This window comes from Ceratotherium simum, chromosome 18 (assembly GCF_057802395.1).
Source record: "Ceratotherium simum simum isolate JZ-2026a chromosome 18, ASM5780239v1, whole genome shotgun sequence".
NCBI lineage: Eukaryota > Metazoa > Chordata > Mammalia > Perissodactyla > Rhinocerotidae > Ceratotherium > Ceratotherium simum.
This window is the reverse complement of record NC_141917.1, coordinates 35,846,426-35,866,552: the sequence shown is the minus strand read 5'-3', so window position 1 is coordinate 35,866,552 and position 20,127 is coordinate 35,846,426. Positions and strand designations below refer to the sequence as shown.

At 39.2% G+C, this 20,127-nt stretch overlaps 1 protein-coding gene across 5 annotated transcripts in view; it reads left to right on the top strand.

Moving 5' to 3' along the window:
• The first annotated feature begins 4,765 nt into the window (after window positions 1–4,765).
• C18H5orf34 (chromosome 18 C5orf34 homolog) overlaps window positions 4,766–20,127 on the top strand; it is a 29,167-nt gene continuing 13,805 nt past the window's right edge. For 3 of the 5 annotated variants that reach the window (XM_087443249.1, XM_004422788.3, XM_087443248.1), the window contains exons 1-7: window positions 4,766–5,082; window positions 8,200–8,433; window positions 8,602–8,691; window positions 11,332–11,978; window positions 13,247–13,348; window positions 14,515–14,638; window positions 19,794–19,885. In XM_087443249.1, coding sequence (XP_087299375.1) covers window positions 8,239–8,433; window positions 8,602–8,691; window positions 11,332–11,978; window positions 13,247–13,348; window positions 14,515–14,638; window positions 19,794–19,885 — 1,250 coding nt within the window. In that variant the 5' untranslated portion in view covers window positions 4,766–5,082; window positions 8,200–8,238. Of the gene's footprint in view, window positions 5,089–8,199; window positions 8,434–8,601; window positions 8,692–11,331; window positions 11,979–13,246; window positions 13,349–14,514; window positions 14,639–19,793; window positions 19,886–20,127 lie in introns of all 5 variants that reach the window. The other 2 variants (XM_087443246.1, XM_087443247.1) reach the window with 2 other exon arrangements.

Here is a 20,127-nt window from a genome sequence, read left to right as displayed (position 1 = left end):
TAGAAGTTGCTCTGTGAATAACCATCCAGTTTTGTCCACTAGCTCATTGTTACCAACCATTGCTATACAGTCACGCACCCACGTAATGACAGTTTGGTCAACAACAGACCACCTGTACGACAGTGGTCCCATAAGAGTAGTACCATATAGCCTGGGTGTATAGTAGGCTATGCCATGTAGGTTTGTGTAAGTACAATCTATGATGTTTGCACAATGATGAAATCGCCTAACAACACATTTCTTTCCATCAGACGAAGTATTGGCTAGATAACTTGGGAAGAACACATTCCTTCCATATTCCTGTTTTTCCTTCCACAAGGAGGGATTTCAATCAAACATCCCAGCTTCTGGCTCCCCCATTACTCCTCCCCAAGGAGGTCAAGTGAGCCGCCTGGCTAGCAGATCACAGCCATTGTTCCAGGTTTCTCAATCAGAGGAGGCTCACCTAGCATGTTTCTCAGAACATAGCCCCGTTGTTAAGTGACACATGACTGTACTCACAACAGCTACCAACAGGATCAGTATATGTTCCGGTTACTAGTACTGCTTAAGTAACCACCCAAACTCAGTGTCTTCAAACAATAAGCACTTTATTATGCTCATGGATTCTGTGGCTCAGGAGTTTGGACAGGGCACAATAGGGATGCATTTTCTCTATTCTGCAAGGTTTGAGGCCTCAGCTGGGAGAACTAAGGACTGGGGCTGGCTTACAGCTGGGGGCTGTAATCATCTGGAGTCTTCTTCACTACCTCACTCACATGGCTGATGACTGGGCTGAGATGACTTGAAGCCATCACTAGACCAGAGCCACTTACACATGGCCTGTCCATATGGCTTGGACTTCTCACAACATGGCAGCTGGATTTTTGAGAGAGAGTATTGCCAAAGACCCAGGAAGAACTGCATTTGGAAGCTGCACACAGCCATTACTTCCACCACAGTCTTTTGGTTCTAAGTGAGTCTCTAAAGCCATATCAGGATGTCATTAAGGAATGTGTGGATGTATTTTAAAACTGCAAAAGTACATAATGAAAGGAAGAGTTGGCCCTTTGCCACAATTATTTGCCTTTAGGATTGCTATTTCTTCAACAGAAACAGGTCAGTAAGTCTTTTGTAGGGATTGTTAGTACAAGTCTCCAATGAGCAAGGACTCAAAGGTGCCAGTGAATATCACAGTCTTCTGTTCTGGCAACAAAGTGCAAATATTGGTCTGAACCTGCCAGTCATGTCATCAACTCAGACCCTCTGTCTTTATGTTGTCAATGCCCTTCCAGCCAAAGTCTATTAGGAGCATACCTGTACTTGAATATGTTGGGTTTAGTACTTGTTGCAGTAAAGCAGAATATACACTGTGGGGAACTGGGGGTGTCAGTAAGAGGGTGTTAGAAAGGACCTATTACAGGATTTGGGCTTTGGTTGGATGATTTGGGAGAGGGTCTAAGAAACTGGAGGTTCACTCTGGAAGTTGTCAGAAAGCAGGGGCAATTCTACAACTAGGTATTTCATTTAATCTTATCTATAGGGAGGACAGATAGGTATGGATTAAGTTGTAATTTGTCAAAAAAAACAAAAATCACATTTAGTAAGAGAGGAGGATGCTTGGTATGAAAGGGTAAAAACCTGTCCAGGACTGAAGGACTGAAAATCAGCTTGGACTGAAAAAGAAAAAAGCAGCCCTGCGGTTAATCAGGCTGGGAGGACAGACACAGATAAAGCCAGCTGCAAAGTTAACAGGAAACGTTGTTTCTTCCAAGGTCATGTAGCAGCTATAAAATGTCAGCATGTCCCCTTCTTTGGGTGACCACTGCTTTGTTACCAAAGAGGCCCCCAGACCTAGTTTGCTATCCCCACCATCTATTACTGGGGATACCCAGTTACTAACCACTCATGCCTCATGACAGCGCCCCATCCCTAGTTAGTCCCTGCCTCTCCTAATCCTGCTGCAGAAACATCTAACTCAGAACCAGTCTCCCTTCCCTTAGGGCTTCCTCAGAATCCTTCAGCAGGAATCCACCCTCACCAAAGAGGGCACCCTCCTCCCGCTGTGGATCACGCCATCCACAGTCCCCCTGGAGTGTGCCCCCTTGCATGTCAATAAATATTGATTTTGTCAGACTACAGGCTTGAGCCTGGATGTCTTTGGTTGACTAGACTTTAGCAAATGTAAATAATTTAAGGGCATGTATGCTACTGTGGTAGTGTGGCCACCTGGCAAAACGCCAAGCCTAGATGGACACAATGCTGCTGCTACATCCAGGCAGCTGGAGGTCATGTTTCTGGTAGGTTTGTAGCACTGTGAATTCATAGTCACCACCTTCAATCAGGCTGTCAGCGCTGCCAGTAATCTTACTGTGTTTCTTCATTCCCTTTTTAAAAACTGTTTCAAGCCCTCTTGACTCTATCTGCCCCTTCATCCCCTAACTGATGACTTGCTTCTCAGAAAAAAAAAAAGCCGCCAGACAGATGTGCATAAATGCCTCTGCATTCTCTTCATCCCTCCCTCCCCTTCAAAGGCCAATTATTCAATACATGCTCAAATCCCATCCCCTCTCATTCTCATGAACTCTACTGTTACTTGGTCTATTTTTTATCTCTTTCTCCATTGGCTCTTTGCATGAGCTGTTCAACATGCCATTCCTCTCCTCAAAAGAAATCTGGCCCTCACTTCTCTCCAACTACAGTCCTCTCACTGCTTCCCAGTCAGACTTCTCAAGCGGTGTCTCATTTTTTCTATTTCGCTACTTCCTACTTGCTCTTCAAACCCACTATAGCTTCCCGCCTCACTATATACAACAGCCCTCACTAGAGTCACCAATGACCTCCATGTCACTAAATCTAATAGACACCTCATTCTTTAGCTTGTTCTCTAGGCCATACCTGACAGTGTTAAGTGACACCACAATGGAAAACCTCTAAGCATCCAGAACACAATGGCTTGCTTTCTAGCTTTATGCTGTTCCTCAACAATTTTTTTTCCCTTTCCTAATCGATTAGTGTTGGTGTTCCTTAAAGCTCAGTCCTAAGCATTTTTTTTTCTCATGTCACAATATTCTTGGACTATTTCATCCTCTCCTGTAGCTTCAGTTAGCACTTATCAGCCACTGACCTCAAGATCTGTTTCTAATTTCCTGATTCTGGACCTTTACTAACTTGTCATTTCCACCAGGAGGACTCACAAAATTTATTATGCTATTCTCTAAATTTGCTCTTCTTCTTACATCCCCCTCTCGTGGATGGCACTGCTACCTATCCACTTGCCCCAACCAGAAACCCTGGAACTGTTTTTCACTCCTACCTCCCCCTTACCCCCCACATTCAATCCTAACCAAAACTATAGAGTCAATCTCCTAAATATTTCTTGGAACCATGTTCTCCATCCTTACTGCCCAGTCTTGAGTCTGAACTGCCATCATCCAATTGCTTTTTCAAAAGCCTCCTACCGGGCTCCCCACATCTGCTGTTGCATTCTACAATCCTTTCTCCACTCAGCAGTTCCAGGAATCTTTCTAAAGCACAAATAGCATCACAAAACGCCTTTGTAGTAGACAGAATTTATATATAGATGGTTCTTAGGCATCGGAGAGAAAAAAGGTGGGAGTGGGATAGGACCTAAGTTAGCACTGTATTATACAGACTGATGTTACGGATCAATGAAAACATAGTTGTCTAAGGATGCCCTTATTACACTTTACGTAAGATTGAGGTCAATTTACATATCAGGCTTTTAAAAGTGAAGATGAATTTAAGGCATTAGATTTTTCCCCATCCCTTGGTGCTGCCACCTTTGCTTAAAGCCCTTGTAATAATTTGCCATCGCTCTTAAGATAAAGTCTATAATGATCATAAATTCATAATGATCTGCCCCCTGCCTACCTTTATAGCCCCATTTCAGGCTTCTCTCCCCTAAAGTCCTCTCTCTCCCCTTTAATCATACTTAAACCACACTGTCTTTCTTTCAACACTTTCAAGGGGCAAGATCTTTCCTTTGGACCTCAGGGTCATAATACAGGCTGTTACCCCTACTTGAAATACTTTCCCCCCACTTTACCTGGCTAACACCTACTTATCCTTTGGATTTCAGTGAAATTATTTCCTCAGCCTAGGTTAGCTCTGCCCACTACATGCTTTCACAGACCTCTGTATTTTATCTTAGGAACACTTAGCACAACTGTGATTAAATTATTGTCTAGTCGTTTCTTTCCAGTTAACCTCTAGTCCCCATGCACGAACCCAAGGAACTGGGTCTTATTGCCTACTTTATCTCCAGCATGCCTAGCACATAGTAGGCTCTCCATAAACACTTCTTTAATGGAAATAAATAAATATAGCACATATGTCTACTCGCTATTTTAGAGAAAAGAAAAAGTGCAGATACATAGTTGAAAGACTTGTATTTTCTGATACCAAATTAGGAAAAAAGAGGGCTCTATCTTAGGCCAATTTTTCTTTTTAAACAGCTTTATTGCGGTATAATCGTTGTTTAGATCATTTACATAAGCAACACTTCCCTAAAATCCATCCGTGTGGTAAGTTCTTGGCTGGATAATGCTGGTCCTCAGGCTTTATAACAACCGCTCAGACTGGTTCCATGCGGGGTACCGGAAGCAAAGAACAAGGGGAGGTCGACCAGATTCCGGAGCGGGAGCTCGCACCTCCCCTACTTCCGGTCCCGCCCTTCACAGGGACGCGCCGGGGTGCGGCCCCCGTAGCGGAGGGCACGGCCAGGGCGGGACTTCCGGTCTGTCTGCGGAGAGGCGAGCCGCTGGCTCAGGGTGCGGGAAGGTTTGAAGCGCTGCGGTTTGTCTATGCTTTCTCCCCGGGGTTGTAGCTGGCGCTGCCGCCGCTTTCCGGCTCTTCGGACTTGACGGACGTCTCGGCGAAAACACTTTCCGTGTGGTCTTATTCCCCTGTGGTTGTGATTGTTTTCTTTCATCAAGAAACATCACTTGTTGGTAATTTGTCAAATTCGAGAGAAGCAGTTGTGGGCAGGCGCAGACACCGCAGTGGAGCATTTTGGCCAGTTAAAGCACAGGGGCCGTTGATTGACCTCATTTCCGAGACTTTTCAGCTCAGAACTGCTTTGTGAGTGTAAGACGGTTGTTTTGATGAGGCTTTTTCTGTAACTAGGTGTTGCATTTTGAAAAATGAGGTTCCCATTGATGTCAAGAACAGACTTGTGGCTTTTTGATCGTTAAAGACTCTGACGTAATGTGCTGGGTGGTGAAAACGCAAACAGAAATAAGACAGTAGAGATGAGGCTGGAAGTGTGGGTTGGAGCCGAATTATGGTTTTTAGTGATACGCCAAAAACTTTAGACATTCCACTGTTTCTTGTGCGTGCTTTATTATCTAAATAATCTAAACAACAATTATACCTCAATAAGCTGTTTTTTAAAAAAAAAAAAGCTTGGCCAGAGATAGAGATCTTTTTCCAATTGGTATTAGAAAATAAGTTCTCCGTCTATCTGCATCTTTTTTTTTTTTCCTGTAATAGCAAGTAGACATCTGATATATATAGCTGCAATATAAATAAAATTAATTGCTATTAATATTTATTGCCATTTAACAGGTATGTAAACAAGTGATGTAAAGCAGTTGGTATGATCTGGGTTGTGGAAAGTTATAACAGCAATACTGGAAATGGACTGAAGAGGGAAAAAACTGGAGAAAGGTCCTAGACAGTTGCAGGAGTTGAGGGAAGAGTTGTTGGCCTGAAATAGAAAAAGAGGAGCCAGGTTCAAGAGAGAGACTTAGAAAATCAACAGTATTCGTTACAAGGGTGAGGAGGGAAACAGTGAGAGTCAACTTTTGCTAACGTTGGCTGCTAACATTGCGATGCCATTAACTCAAATGGCAAATTCAGGAGGAGCAAGAATTTTAAAATTCACTTATTTATTATTTCATCATTAAATAAATATTTATTGCACCTTTATTATTTACCAAGCATTTTTTTATATACCAGGGGTACAATTGTGAATAGGCAGAGGATGTCCCTGCTCTGATTGAGTTTATATCAGAGTAGGAAAAGACAAAAAGCAAGTAAATAAATAGAATCAGTTTTGGTAGTGGTAGATGCTATGAAGGAAAAAGATGAAATGGATAAAAAGTGATTGGGAGATGGTTAGGAACAACTTTAACCGAGATGGTCAAGTCAAGCCTTTGAGCAAGTGATATTGGTGCTGAGATCTTACTGGTGATAAAGAGCCAACCATGTGATGAGCCAAGGAAAGGACATGCTAGGCAGAAAGAACAGTGCAAAGGTTCTGAGATGGGAAACAGCTTGTTTAAAAAACATTAAAAAGGCCAATGTAGCTAAAGTGTCCTGAACAAGAAGGAGAGAGTTAGGAGATGACATTTGAAGAGGTAGCTGGGGCTAGATTATGTAGCTGTTGTAGGCCATGGTTAGGAATTTGGATTTTATTCTAAGGCAAATGGTGGGCTGTAAACCAGAGAGTAATCTCATTTTTATTTTAAAAGCTCCCTCTGCCTACTGTATGTAGACTGGACTTGAGAGGTAAGAGTGAAAGTGAAACTAGGGGATATTACAGATGTCGGTTTTTGGTGGGAGTGACTCAGTTCCATTTTACTCATGTTGAGTTTGATTTATCCATGGGACAGGGACATGAAGAGAGGTCTAGGAGGCAGCTGGAAGCTGTGGAAAGAGGTCAGGTAGATTTGGAAGTTCTCTAGAGAAAAGAAAATAATTGAAGTTGTCTGAATCTCCTCAGCACAAGACCACCTCGTTTAATATTATATCCTGACATATTCCACAATGGATTATAGGCCATATCATACGTAGCTAATTACAAACATTGAAAAGGGTTAAGATGTTTTTAAAAAGCAAGGGTGGGCTAAAAGCAGCATGAGTGTATATAGTAAGAAGAGATGGAATGGGGACCAAGGTCAGGTCTTGATGAATCCTTGATTTAAGAGAATGGTAAAGAAGAGAAATCATTGAACTAAAAACAGAGGTAGATGTAGGGAAAACCATGGCAGCTTTTTTTTTTTTTTTTTTAAATAAAAGGCAGAGGAAGAGAGAGTTTGGTGCAGGGGAAGGTAGACAACACTGTCACAGGTTGACCAGTTGAGTAGGATGAAGACTGAAGTCATTGGATGTAGGAAGACATTGGTGACCGTTGTGAAACAATTTCAGTAGAGAGGTGGAGGAGAAAGCTGGATTGCAATGGATTGAAGATTGATGAGAGAAAGTGGACAATGAGTGGATATTACATTTGAGAAGTTTATTGGTAGGAAATAAGGGTAAACTGGTATCTTTGGAAAGTTATTTTTTTCTATCGGGTGAAACTTGATCACCTGAGTAGTAGAAGGAGATAATGTTCTAGAAGAGGATGAGCTTAGTATTAGAAAGGAATCATAAGATTTATTGAGCTCCTACAAGGCCATGTTCGCAATACTAGGCACTGTCATATGTGTTTTCTCTAATCCCCACAATAATCCTGTTACTATCCCCATTTTACAAATAAGGAAACAAACAACCTGAGGTTTAGAGCTGGTAAATGGTGGAGTATGAATGGAACCCAACTCTCTAATTCCCCTTCAGTCATACCTATATGGAAAGCATAGGTGAAGACACAGAGTCACTTTAGAGGTAGAGAAGAGGAAATTGAATTCAGTGAAATAAGGATGAACTAAGACACCAGGAGATTAATTAGCTTGCTTAGTAGTGACATGGAGCTACTTAATGCCAGGCTAGGGACAAAAATCCAGGTATTTGGATTTCTTTTTCAGTGTTCTTTTCTCTGATGCCTAATAGTTAGTTTTGGCCTGCCTGTTGCATGTATTACAGATGATTTGCTGTATTCTTACTGCAAGAGTGGAATTTGCTTGTTATTTGAAATTAGATACTGAGGATATAATTTACAGAAATTAAACTTCAGGAGAAGTAAAGCTACTAAAATTCTAAAGGCAGTTATAACTTGGTGGGTTATCCTCCCTCTAGGTTATCTTCCCACACTAGAGTACCTAAATCCCTAAGGGTTAATCAAGGCATTCTGTTCGGGATGTTAATTTCAGATCATCTAAGAGTATGCAGTAAAATAAATCACCTTTCCTTCAACAAAAATAAATGCAATGACAATATATTTTGCTTATATTCTTAGAAAATGCATCCGTATGTTTTGATAGAACTTTTATACATTAAGAGGACTAAAAGTGTGACTCTGTTTCCTATTTCCTTCAGTCTTCACCTTGGAAGGACATTTTATCCATAGTCATAGTAATGGCAGCTGAAGTGCGAATGGTGCTTTATGAGGATGATTCAGTGCAAGTACAATATGTTGATGGTTCCAGACTGCAGCTTTCTCCCTGTGGCTCTGAATTTTTATTTGAAAAGGCACCTCCAGTTTCAGCACATCCTTTGGAACAACCAGAAAGAATTCGTCAAAGGACACAGTTTGTTATTAGCACTTACCGAGTAAGTAAGGATGACACTTAAACAACTCTTAAAAAAACAAGTCTTTTTAATACCAACATATTGTTGAGGTGGCCAAAATATGGAAAGTAATGAGTATTCTGGACTACTATCATTCTAAATCATTTTGAAGTCATTTTTTAAGGTTACATTTTGTATTTCTTTTTGTAGGAGCAACTACAGCGAGCACTAGATTTTCGAAACTCTTCTGCTACTTGCCCTTTTTTATCTGAAAGCATCATACCTTCTGAAAAAAAAAAGGTAATTTTTTATAATTTTATTTTATTTTTTTTTTATTTTTCCCCCAAAGCCCCAGTAGATAGTTGTATGTCATAGTTGCACATCCTTCTAGTTGCTGTATGTGGGACACGGCCTCAGCATGGCCGGAGAAGCAGTGCGTTGGTGCGTGCCCGGGATCCGAACCCAGGCCGCCAGCAGCGGAGTGCGCGCACTTAACCGCTAAGCCACAGGGCCGGCCCAAAAGGTAATTTTTTAAACCTCATTTTTATAAGTAATATTTGAGGACAAGTACTTAGAAACAGGTAGTTTAATGTTTAGTCTTCATGACACTTGGGAATAGACATGTTGCTATAGAATGCATAAACCTGTATATTTCACCAAACTAGAGTGTTTTGATATTTGGTATATTGATGGAGACACAGAAGTTACATACTTCATCTCCCTGCCTTTTTCTTTATAGTCAATGATTATACTTAGAACTTTTTAGATTGGTGACTTTTTGATTCTCAGAGGTGTCAAAATTAAGAAGTTATGTGGATGGGCCGGCCCCATGGCTTAGCGGTTAAGTGCACGCGCTCCGCTACTGGCAGCCCGGGTTCAGATCCCAGGCACACACCGACGCACTGCTTGTCCGGCCACGCTGAGGCTGTGTCCCACATACAGCAGCTAGAAGGATGTGTAACTACAGCATACAACTATCTACTGGGGCTTTGGGGGGCGGGGGGAGGAGGAGGATTGGCAATAGATGTTAGCTCAGAGCCGGTCTTCCTCAGCCAAAAGAGGAGGATTAGCACGGATGTTAGCTCAGGGCTGATCTTCCTCACACACACACACAAAAAAGAAGAAGTTATGTGGCCATTTTCAGTAGTTTATGTGTAGTTATTTGTTAATGTGTGGTAGAGATGTGTGATTACTTGTGAGTATACACATTTTGTTCTTTTCCTTACATTCTATTTTCAACTTTTAGGAATAATAATAACTATTATTTATTGAGGGTTTACTATGTGGCAAGAACTAGGAATGATATTAAAAATATTTAATAATACCAGTATGGCATGGGTACCTGCTGATCAAAATGGTTGTCCAGCCAATCAGAACAGATATATTGGCTGGATATCAGCCCTCTTTTCAGGAAATTTTTTAAGTGGCAAAGTCAGGATTTGAACCCAGTCTGTCTTACTCGGAAGACTGTCTTTTAACCACTTTCTGCTACCACCATGATGCTTGCCTGTCTACTGACTAATTTTCTATGATATTGTCTCATGGCAGAGGAGCCATGAAAAATTGTAAGCTATAGCTTAGACAACAAGGCTGTTTTTCCACTGTATCTTTTGTGAAACTTTTTTCATTGAAACTGCATAGCTTGCTGCTGATGCTGTAGTAGGATTATTAGATAGTCTAATTCTAGAAGGGAACTTTCTTAACTGACCAACCTTACAAACCAGCTTTGTAATCAGTGAATACTATACTAACATCTGTGCACATAGATAGCACTATAAATTTAAGAGGCTTTCTTTTTTTTTTTAATAATTTTATTTTTTTTTCCCCCAAAGCCCCAGTAGATAGTTGTATGTCATAGTTGCACATTCTTCTAGTTGCTGTATGTGGGACGCAGCCTCAGCATGGCCGGAGAAGTGGTGTGTCCTGCACACCCGGGATCCGAACCCGGGCCGCCAGCATCAGAGCGCGCGCACTTAACCGCTAAGCCACGGGGCCGGCCCAAAGAGGCTTTCTTGACAATAGTTTTTGTAAATTTAAGGTTTTATATAAATGGAAGTTGAAATGTTTCACTGTTGGCAAGATTAATTGATTAAAAGACTGTTATGTGACACCTATTGTTTTTATCTTATATGAAAAGATACGTCAGGCACTGTTACCTGTTATGAGTCTGTATGCTATTGATCAAGATCAATTTACTTTTGAGTAATTCAGTTTTTTAAAATGTTACTCTTTAAGTCACCTGGAATTTATTTTATTGTATGCTGTGCCGTGTGCTATCTAGGCAGGTACTTTATACATATTATACTATTTAGTCCATGTGATAACCCTTTGCTATTTCGCAAATGCTATTCGCTAATTCCAGCACCATTTATTAAGTAATTCTCCCTTTCCGCCCTTGTTTTGAAAAGCTTATGTTATCACATGTAACACTTTAAGATATGAGTGAGTCTGTTTCTGTATTCTCTGAGTTGTTCTGTTGATGATTTTTTATGCTAGTTCCATACCATTTAAGTTATGATTGCTTTTAATATAGTGCATTGTAGTGTGGTCTTCCCTCATTTATATTCTTTTTCAGAGAAGACTTTTGGGAGGGGTTGGAAATCTATTTATCTCTGATTCATTGTACATTTTAAACAAAAACATGTCTAACACTAAATATAATCGAGATGATTTTTTCTTTTTCTTCTTTTCTCTCATTTTTTGTCAGTGTGTGTGTGTTTGTTTTACGTCTCTGTTTCTAAGAGAGAGAATCTTAATATCAAATATTCTGTGGAAAACCATGTATAGGTTGACACCTCCTTCTCTGTTTTTCATTTCCTCTGTAAAACACAAACAATACTTTAAAGAGCTTTCTTACACTATATGTAAGTATCAAATGTATGGAAATATTGGACTGTTAACTGAAAATACTCAGCATCTCTTTTTCTCTCCTCAACTCAGCGTATCTTCATTGACATCTCAGAAGTGAGATGGCCCAGTCTTGATACTGATGATGGCATGATATGTATGCAGAGTGGCACCGTGAAGATATCATCTTTAGATGGTCATGCATACCTTTGCCTGCCCAAATCTCAGCATGAATTTACAGTACATTTTTTGTGTAAAGTAAGCCAGAAACCAGACTCATCTAGAGTATTGTCAGAAAAAAATAATCCAGCTAAAAAGGACAAACTAGTTGAAAAAGCAGGCAAAATCCGTACATATGGAAATTTATCAGGACAGAGACTGAAGAATAAAGAAAATGAACTTCATTGTCAGATCTTGAAACCCAAAGAACCTTTAGAGAAGAAGAGTTGTGTAAATGGAACTAAAGGGAGGGAGGAGCTTCCCTTGCCTGCTACAAACCACACATGTGTATACACGTGGGTCAAGCAGCGCTGGTCTGTGGCCTCCTGTCCAGAGGAATGGAAATACCCTTTGTCTTTAGCACTTCATTTTCATAATAAAATCAGCAATATTTCTGGAATTGATGCAAATATCACCCTGAATAGAATTTTAACTTCTGATGTTTCAGAGGAAAGAGGAAAAGAAGTTTCTGTTCTTCCCAGGGCCCTATTACTCAGCTGTCCTGTCCCACACCTACACAGGTAATGAAGAATGACTTATTTGTCATAAAGCTTTTGTCAGAACTAGTCCTCACCTAAGGATAATTTTTCTTTCTAAATCATCTGATACCATTCATAAGGAAAGTTCATTCAGTCGATCTAAAACTTTGCTTGTAACTGATAGTAAATAATTTCCCTAGTAAATGTGTTGATTATGTTTCTTACTCTGTGTCTGTGCATTGAATGTTCATGGAAGGCTGACTGTACACTTGATTTTTTGTCAAGCACAGAGAACATAGAGATGACTAAGACACAGTCCCTGCTTTCTAGGAGCTTAGAGTCTAGTCAAGGTCACACAGCTAGTACTTGTAAAATTGGGATTGATCCCAGGTAGTCTCTGAGTACATATTTGTTATTTAAACAAAACGTGGGAATGGTGGGAATGGTTTTCAGGCTTGTCATGATTATCTAGTTAAAATTGGAAATTCCAGTATTATAAATACACAAAAGAGATTTATGCTTCTAAATTAACAATTGTTAAATAACTTGCCACTGGCCTTAGACTGAAATCCATTATCCTTAAACGTGGCTTAACAGGCCTTCCATTATCTGGTCCCTTACTATATCTATAATCTTCCACTCTCTCACCACTCTTGCTTTCCCTACTCTTGTTAAACTGGACTTCTTACAATCCTTAGAATGCTTGCTCAAGCTTTCTTTCACCACTGCACCTACTCTTTCTTCTGCCATGAACACTCCCTTTATCTCTCAGCTCGCAAGCTTATGCTTATTTCCGGGTCTCAGCGTAGGCTTTACTTCCTGAAGGTGGTCATCCTGAAGTCCCTAGGCAGGATTAGGTTCTTATACAATCTCATAGCATCCAGGAATTCTTTTTTTATGCTCAATATTTACTATTTAACATCCCTGCTAGATAGGAATCTCCACTGAGGGCAGCGACCATGTCTGCTTTTTTGGGTGTTATATCCCCAGTGTGTATAGTACAGTGCCTGGTCCACCATAGATAGTTCAGTAAATATTTGTTGTTTGAATCCTGAATGTTAAAGGTTAGTAAAACTGTTAATATATGTATGTAGTTGTGCTGATATTCAATAATGAGATTATTGAAAATACATGGAAAAATGACTCATTTTTAAATTTCATTAATATATTTTCATATTAATTTTTACGTTTCTTTGCTCTAACAAGTTAAGCAAGATATAAATCTTATTACAGTAGCACTGTTTTGTGGACTTCTAAAGGTAATTGTGAAGAGCAACCAGAATCAACAGCTTGTATTTTGTCCTTCACAGGTGGAATTTTTGTGATTCCCTTTCACAGAGACAGTCTGATGAAGAAGAATATTCGTATCCTGAACCAGTGAAAGTGGTTTGGTACAAAGGAATTACATACAGGTAAGGCACCTGTGTTGGAGTTGGAGCTATTTCGCGATGTCACAGAGGGGACGTGACTTGCTTTGCTGACAGTCTCCACAAAAGGACACAGTTTTGCCAGGGCCACCAGGTTCCTGTGTTTGGTCCTGAGTTTTACAGTTCTCAAAACTTACTTTTATTAGGGCACACAGGGCTCTTGTGACTAATTCACATTAACCATATTCACAAGAATTTTGTGATAACTCCAAAGCCAGTGAGGGGTTAGTTTTGCTAATGAATGAAATACTCATGTCAGTTATTTAGGATACCCCCTCCAAGCATCAGAGGATCTAGTTGTCTGAATTAGTCACATCGGAAGGTTGCCTGTTGAGCATGGAATTAGAGAAGTTAGATAGCCTAACGGAAATTTCGGCCTTCATTCACATAGCAAATATTCATTGAGTGGCTGTTCTGTGCCCACACTATTCCACTGAATTATCCCTGCCCCACCACAAATTACACTTCTCTAATGACTGGAATACTAGCGTGGGCCAGATTCAGAGTTTCACTTCCATAAATAATGCTAGAAGAGCACTGTAAAATTTTTGTTTTTTGGGCTCTCCTTTTCCCACATGAAGACCCACTCCCTTCTGACAATATATTCTTCATATGTTTCAATAAAATTGGGTTGGCTTAAGTTTTTGTACATTATATAACCTATACCTTGATTGTACCTGGCTGCTCCAGGTACAGTCAGTCACCTTCTCTTAGGGATGGCTCCTTTTACATATGGCTAATCACCTCCATCAGCTATTGATTCTGCTTGTTTCATTATTAAAGAATAATCTTATTTTCAGGTTCTGGAGGTGTCATATTTAACTCCTATGCAATGGGCATTGCTTTGGTGACTATTATGTACCAGCCACTGTGATTGGCAGTGAGGTTATCGGGATGGTAAGACAAGACGCCTGACTTCCAGAAGCTGAGATTAGTTGTTGAAATAGATGCATTAACCAATTCTGTGTGTTCTGTTTATCTTTTGCAAAAAAATTGATTTAGCTGGTTGGGGTGCAGAGTATGAAATTATCAGTTTTGCTGTGTAGGCAAAACTCCATACTTTTTTTCTTTTTTTTTTTGATGATTGCCTTTATGTATGTTTTAATCTCAATTAGAAAGAAAATTTTTTAAAGATTATTTCTCTGCCTTAGACTTACCCATAAAAATGTGAACTCAATAGAGATTTATCCTGGAGATGGATCTATTTTCAAATCAGAAGGAGCTTATTTCGGGAATTATTTTACATATTATTCCATTCAAGAAGGATCAGAAGAGGTAAGCTGAAAATGAGGTCTCAGCTCAAGAAGATTTTTTGATAGATGACTGTTTCTAAATAGTTCTGAATATATATGAGAAATTTGATCTTTATATAGCATTACTTGCTACTACTCCAGCATTGGCACAGTAATTAATTATTAACTGCTTTTTTTTACTGTATTCTCATCTTGTACTCTGTCATCTTTTTGCTTAAGCAATTTGTGTGTAAATCAGAAGCTAAATTTCTTCTGTCATAAAATTTATCAATAAGAAACACTGAAACCAACAGCATTACTTTGAATCAATATACTTCTTCAAATTAATATTTGTACATTGAAAAGAACATTCTTTTTTCCCCACCATGTAATTGTTTGCGTAGTGTAAATACCTCTTAATTCCTAAATCTTGATATACAACTAGAAGTTGAATAAGATTGGTCTCTGTTGTTGAAAACAGTGAAACATAACATGATATATTTAATATATCAGACCAAAATGTAGTAATGTGGATATTTTGTTAATAAGTCTTAATTTGCTTGTTCCCAGTCTTGACATTTGACATCCACCTTTTTTAGGGATCACCGTAGTATCACATGGCTTTGCTTTGCAGGAGGGAACATAATAAATATGTTTTCTTTTTCTATTACAGAGTGGAGTATTTGAGTGATAAGATTATCAGAGTTGCTAGGTAGAAGAGTTAAAAATAGAGCAAATCTTTTTTATCTATGGAAAATTTCAAACATATACAAAAGTAGAAAGACAAGTATTACAGACCTAGGACATCTTCCTTGAGCTTCAGTTTTACTCAAAGGTGTTGGGGGAAGTGGTGATCATTTTTATACTGAAGCCAACATCATGGAGTAGAAGCATGAGCTTTTGGCGTAAAACACAAGACTTCCAAACAAGTTGTGCCTTTGTGCATAGGCTGCTTTTGTCTTTACTCTCAGACCTCTGTGTGCAACACATTCTGTCTCCATTGTCTACTTGAGTGAAAAGATTTAGGAACAATTGGCTCTCTTTTTGGGATAACATTGTTTGCTTCTTACTTTAACCCATACTCCAAAATAAATTCCATATGGATTAAAGAGCGAAATGTAAAAAACCAAACTTTATACTGCTTAGAAGAAAATATAGAAGAACAATGTTTATAATCTTGGTGGGGGAGGCCTTCTTAAGTACAATACAGAAAACCAGAAGGCATAAAAGAAAAGTTTGACAAGCTTGAAATTTTCAAACTTATGTTAAAATTTTAAATATTTAACTTCTGGGGCCGGCCCAGTGGCACAGCAGTTAAGTGTGTGCGCTCCTTAGCGGCCCGGGGTTTACAGGTTCGGATCCCAGGTGCGCACCGATGCACTACTTGTCAACCCATGCTGTGGTGGCGTCCCACATGAAGTGGAGGAAGATGGGCACAGATGTTAGCCCAGGGCCAATCTTCTTCAGCAAAAAAAAGAGGAGGATTGGCGTCGGATGTTAGCTCAGGGCTGATCTTCCTCACAAAAAAAAAAAAATTTAACTTCTGTTAAATTAGATAAAGTGAAAAAGATGCACAAAGGGCTGGAAGAAAATATTCTACACTATAAATCAGTAATAAAAAACCCTAATAGAAAAACGAGTAAAGGATAAAAATGGTTAAGCCATAGAAAAGGCAATATAAATAACCCATAATACTTGAAAACATGTTCAACGTTACTGCTTGCATCAAAGAAATGCAAATTAAAAGAAATGCAAATTAAAAGAAATGCAAATGGCATGACATTTTTCATTCACCAAATTGTCCAAAACTAAAAAGGTTGATAATATCTACTGCCAGCAAGGGTGTGGGGACAGGGGTGCTTTCATGGTGTTGTTCGGAGGGTAAATTGGTTCAGCCTTCATGAAGGACAATTTGATAATATCAAGTAAAATTGGCCAGAAATTCTGCTTCTAGGTATCTATCCTAGAAAAATATTAGCACATATGTACAAAGAAGCGTGCCCAAGGATGTAGGTAGTGGCATTGTTTGTAGTAGCAAAAAACTGGAAGCAATGTAAATGTTCATCAACAGGGAAATGATGAAATAAACTAAGGTGATCCGATTACGGGAATGCTGTGCAGCAATTTGAAAGAGTGAGGAAGATGTAGAAGCATAGGAGAGAAAGATATTGAAAGATGCCCAAGACACAAACCCCAAACCTATATATTACTATATATAATACACATGTAAATACACAGGGAAAGATCTGGGCAGATTTAACTGGATGAAGTGGTTACTTTTGGGGAAGAGTCTGTGATTTTGGGAGGGAGGAAGAGTTGAGGGACTTAAATCTTGTATTTTTTGAACTTGCTTTTTTTCCCCCAAGAAAAACATAGTGATGTATTATTACTTGTATAATTAATATTTTAAAGAGGAAAAATTGACAAGTATCCACAATGTCAGTGCTTCCACAGAGATGAGAACTTGGTGCTTTGGGACCACATTAGGAGGGGCACCTGACCCAATTTTGGAGGCTCTAGAAAAGCCTCCTGGAGGAAGACATGGCTAAGCTAGGATCTATAATTCTAGAGGAGGAGTTATACAAAAGAAGGTTGAAGGCTGGAGGAGCATATGGCTAAGGGAACACTTTACTTGCTCAGCTCTTTGCATGACTGGCTTCTTGTCATTAACATTTCTATTTAAATGTCACCTCCTCAAGGAGGCTCTTCCTGAGTATCCAAATTAAAGAAGCTTATCATGACACTCCCTGTCACTCTCTCATCTTTTTTTCTTCCTAGCACTTAATACTGTGTAACATTTTCTTATTGATCAATGTTTGTTTACTAACTAACCTGCACTAGAGAAAAGCCCTGTCTTGTTCAACACACTATTATTGCTAGTGCATAGAACAGTAGATAAATGTCACCTAACTGGAGGCTAGAGCCTGGGGTGGGTGTGGAGTATTGAAGGAAATGAAGATGCTGTCGTTCAGTAGGCTAAAACAGATGGAATGTTGGGGGATGTCCAGAGAAGGGACTAGACCACTAAGCTGGGCCAGCATCATAAATGGGGCATGAGAAACTCTATTGTATTTGGGGAACCACTGAAGGATTTAAGTAGGGAAGTGACATCAGATTTTTGTTAGAACATTTCAGAAGAAGATGAACTGGGGCAGGGAAGAGGTGGAACTTAAAGCTGTAGAACCAGTTAGAAGACATTTATAGTAGTTCGGGGGAGAAAGTATGAGGGCCTGGCAGTGGTGATAGGAATGGACACAAAAAATATTAAGGAGACAGAACTGATGACTGACCGGATATTGGGGATGAGGAAGGAGTTGAAAATTATGCCAAATTATTGAATAAATCAGTGAGTGATGTTACCAGGCACCGTATTAAACCAAAATTTTATCAAATCTAAATTGTTTTGATGATGGCTACTTTTTGATCTTACTAGGAGGTGTCAATAGAAGATTAAAATTCTATTATATCTCAACCCCATCTGCCTGATAGTGATTATAAGACACTCTTAATTATAAGATACATTGAGATTTCAGTGAGGTTAAATTCTGAAAAATAAGCATTTAGAGTTGATGAAATAAGATCGTGGAAAATACAAGAACCCTCAGGGAACTCAGTATCCAATAGAGAAAGATATAAATAATTAAAATGCAATATTTTGAGTGCTCACCATGGCTGAGCACTTTCCTAATGAATGCTGGGGAGACAGAGGTGGGCAAAACAGAACAGTCCCTGGCTTCGTGAAGCTCCATTGCAGTCGGGAAGACAGACATTAAGTAAAAAACTATTAATTTGAAATTATAATAAAAACCAAGAAGGAGGAGTGGAGAGTACTGTGCTCATGGACATAACTAGGGGATTTCACCTAGTCTATGGGACCTCCATAATAGCTTCCTTGTGATTGAAGGAAAAGTAGGAGTAAGTCAGACAAAGGGAGGTGATGGAGGAGGGAACTGAATAGAGGGAACAATGTGATAATTGACATACCAGAAGTAAATACAAAGTAGAGAAGGAGAAAACGCAAATTTTGAAATAAAGATAATTCCATTCTTGACGTGTCGAAGTTGAGATGTCTTTGTGATATCCAGGGAAGAAGCCCAGTAGAGATTTAGATATTCAAGTCTACAGTCCAGGATAAAAGGGGAAAGACTGTTTTTTGAGTATCTACTATATACTAAATTCTGTCCCAGGTGCTTTCTTTATGTATTATATCATTAATCCTCAGGACAATCTGGAGGGTAGGTAATATCCCCATTTCACTGAGGCTTACAAAAGATTGTATAACCTGCCCATCGTTATAGTTAGAGAGGTGGACCTGCGATTTGAGTCCAGATCTGTCTGACTTCGAAGCACATATTCTCTCACTGATGGTAAAGTATGGGTTACACTCTTGTGGGTCAAATCAGATCTCTACTACTTCTTAGCCCTCAAGTCTCAGTTTCTTCATCTAAAAATAGGCATTAGTAGTTCTTATCTTTCAGAGTTATTTTGAGGAGTAAATGAGATCATCATGTAAACTGTATAGCACCTAGCATAATTTCTATTTAATAAATGTTAGCTGTTGCTACTATGATTATTATGAACATAACTTTGGACCCTGTTGGGATTACCCAAGAAGAAATCAGGAAGTCAGAAAAGAAGACTGGAGACAGAGTTCTGGGATACAGTAGCATTCAAGAGTCTGAGAAAGAGGAAATTCAGAAGGAATAACAAAATAACAATTTTTTAAAATTCAAGAACCTGAGCCTGTAAATTCTGTTGTCTTCCACAAACTGTAGCAATAATTCTTCCATTAGTAAAATATAACAAAATGATATATTCATTCAGTTAAAATAGTTTTTTAACCTATATAGTCAGTTTTGTTGTAGTTGTCTAAAGGGAAAAGTTTATGTGATTTAAGTTTCCTGCTAATGTGTAGAAAAATTAGTTGGGTAACCATGTTAATTTAAGTATAGCCAAGATATAAATTGGGCAGTAAGTTATAGGCTATTAGAATAAAACTTTTGAATGGCTAGGAGAAATGGAAAATGGAAAAGCATCATAAAATACCTTTAAAAATATACCTTTTATGGGCTTTAGATTAAGTTAAAATAACTGCTTGCCTTGTCACAATGTAAATACATATTCAAGAAAAAAATAGCCAACTAATAATGGCCAAAATTTATTATTAATGAGATTTTTTATTTTAAACTAATTTTCAGAGAGAAGAGAAAACATATTCAGTAAATAATCTTCCTCCAGATAGGCCAGGAAGTCTGTTCTCTGTGCGTTCTCTAATGCAACAGGCAACCAGGTAAGTTCTTCACCTTCAACCGAATCAAGTGTTATGTGTCTAAGATCTTGATACATTTTCTAGTGGTTAGGGTAAAATTAAGAATTGGCAGGGCCGGCCCCGTGGCTTAGCGATTAAGTGCGCGCGCTCCACTGCTGGCGGCCCGGGTTCGGATCCCGGGCGTGCACCGACGCACCGCTTCTCTGGCCATGCTGAGGCTGCGTCCCACATACAGCAACTAGAAGGGTGTGCAACTATGACAT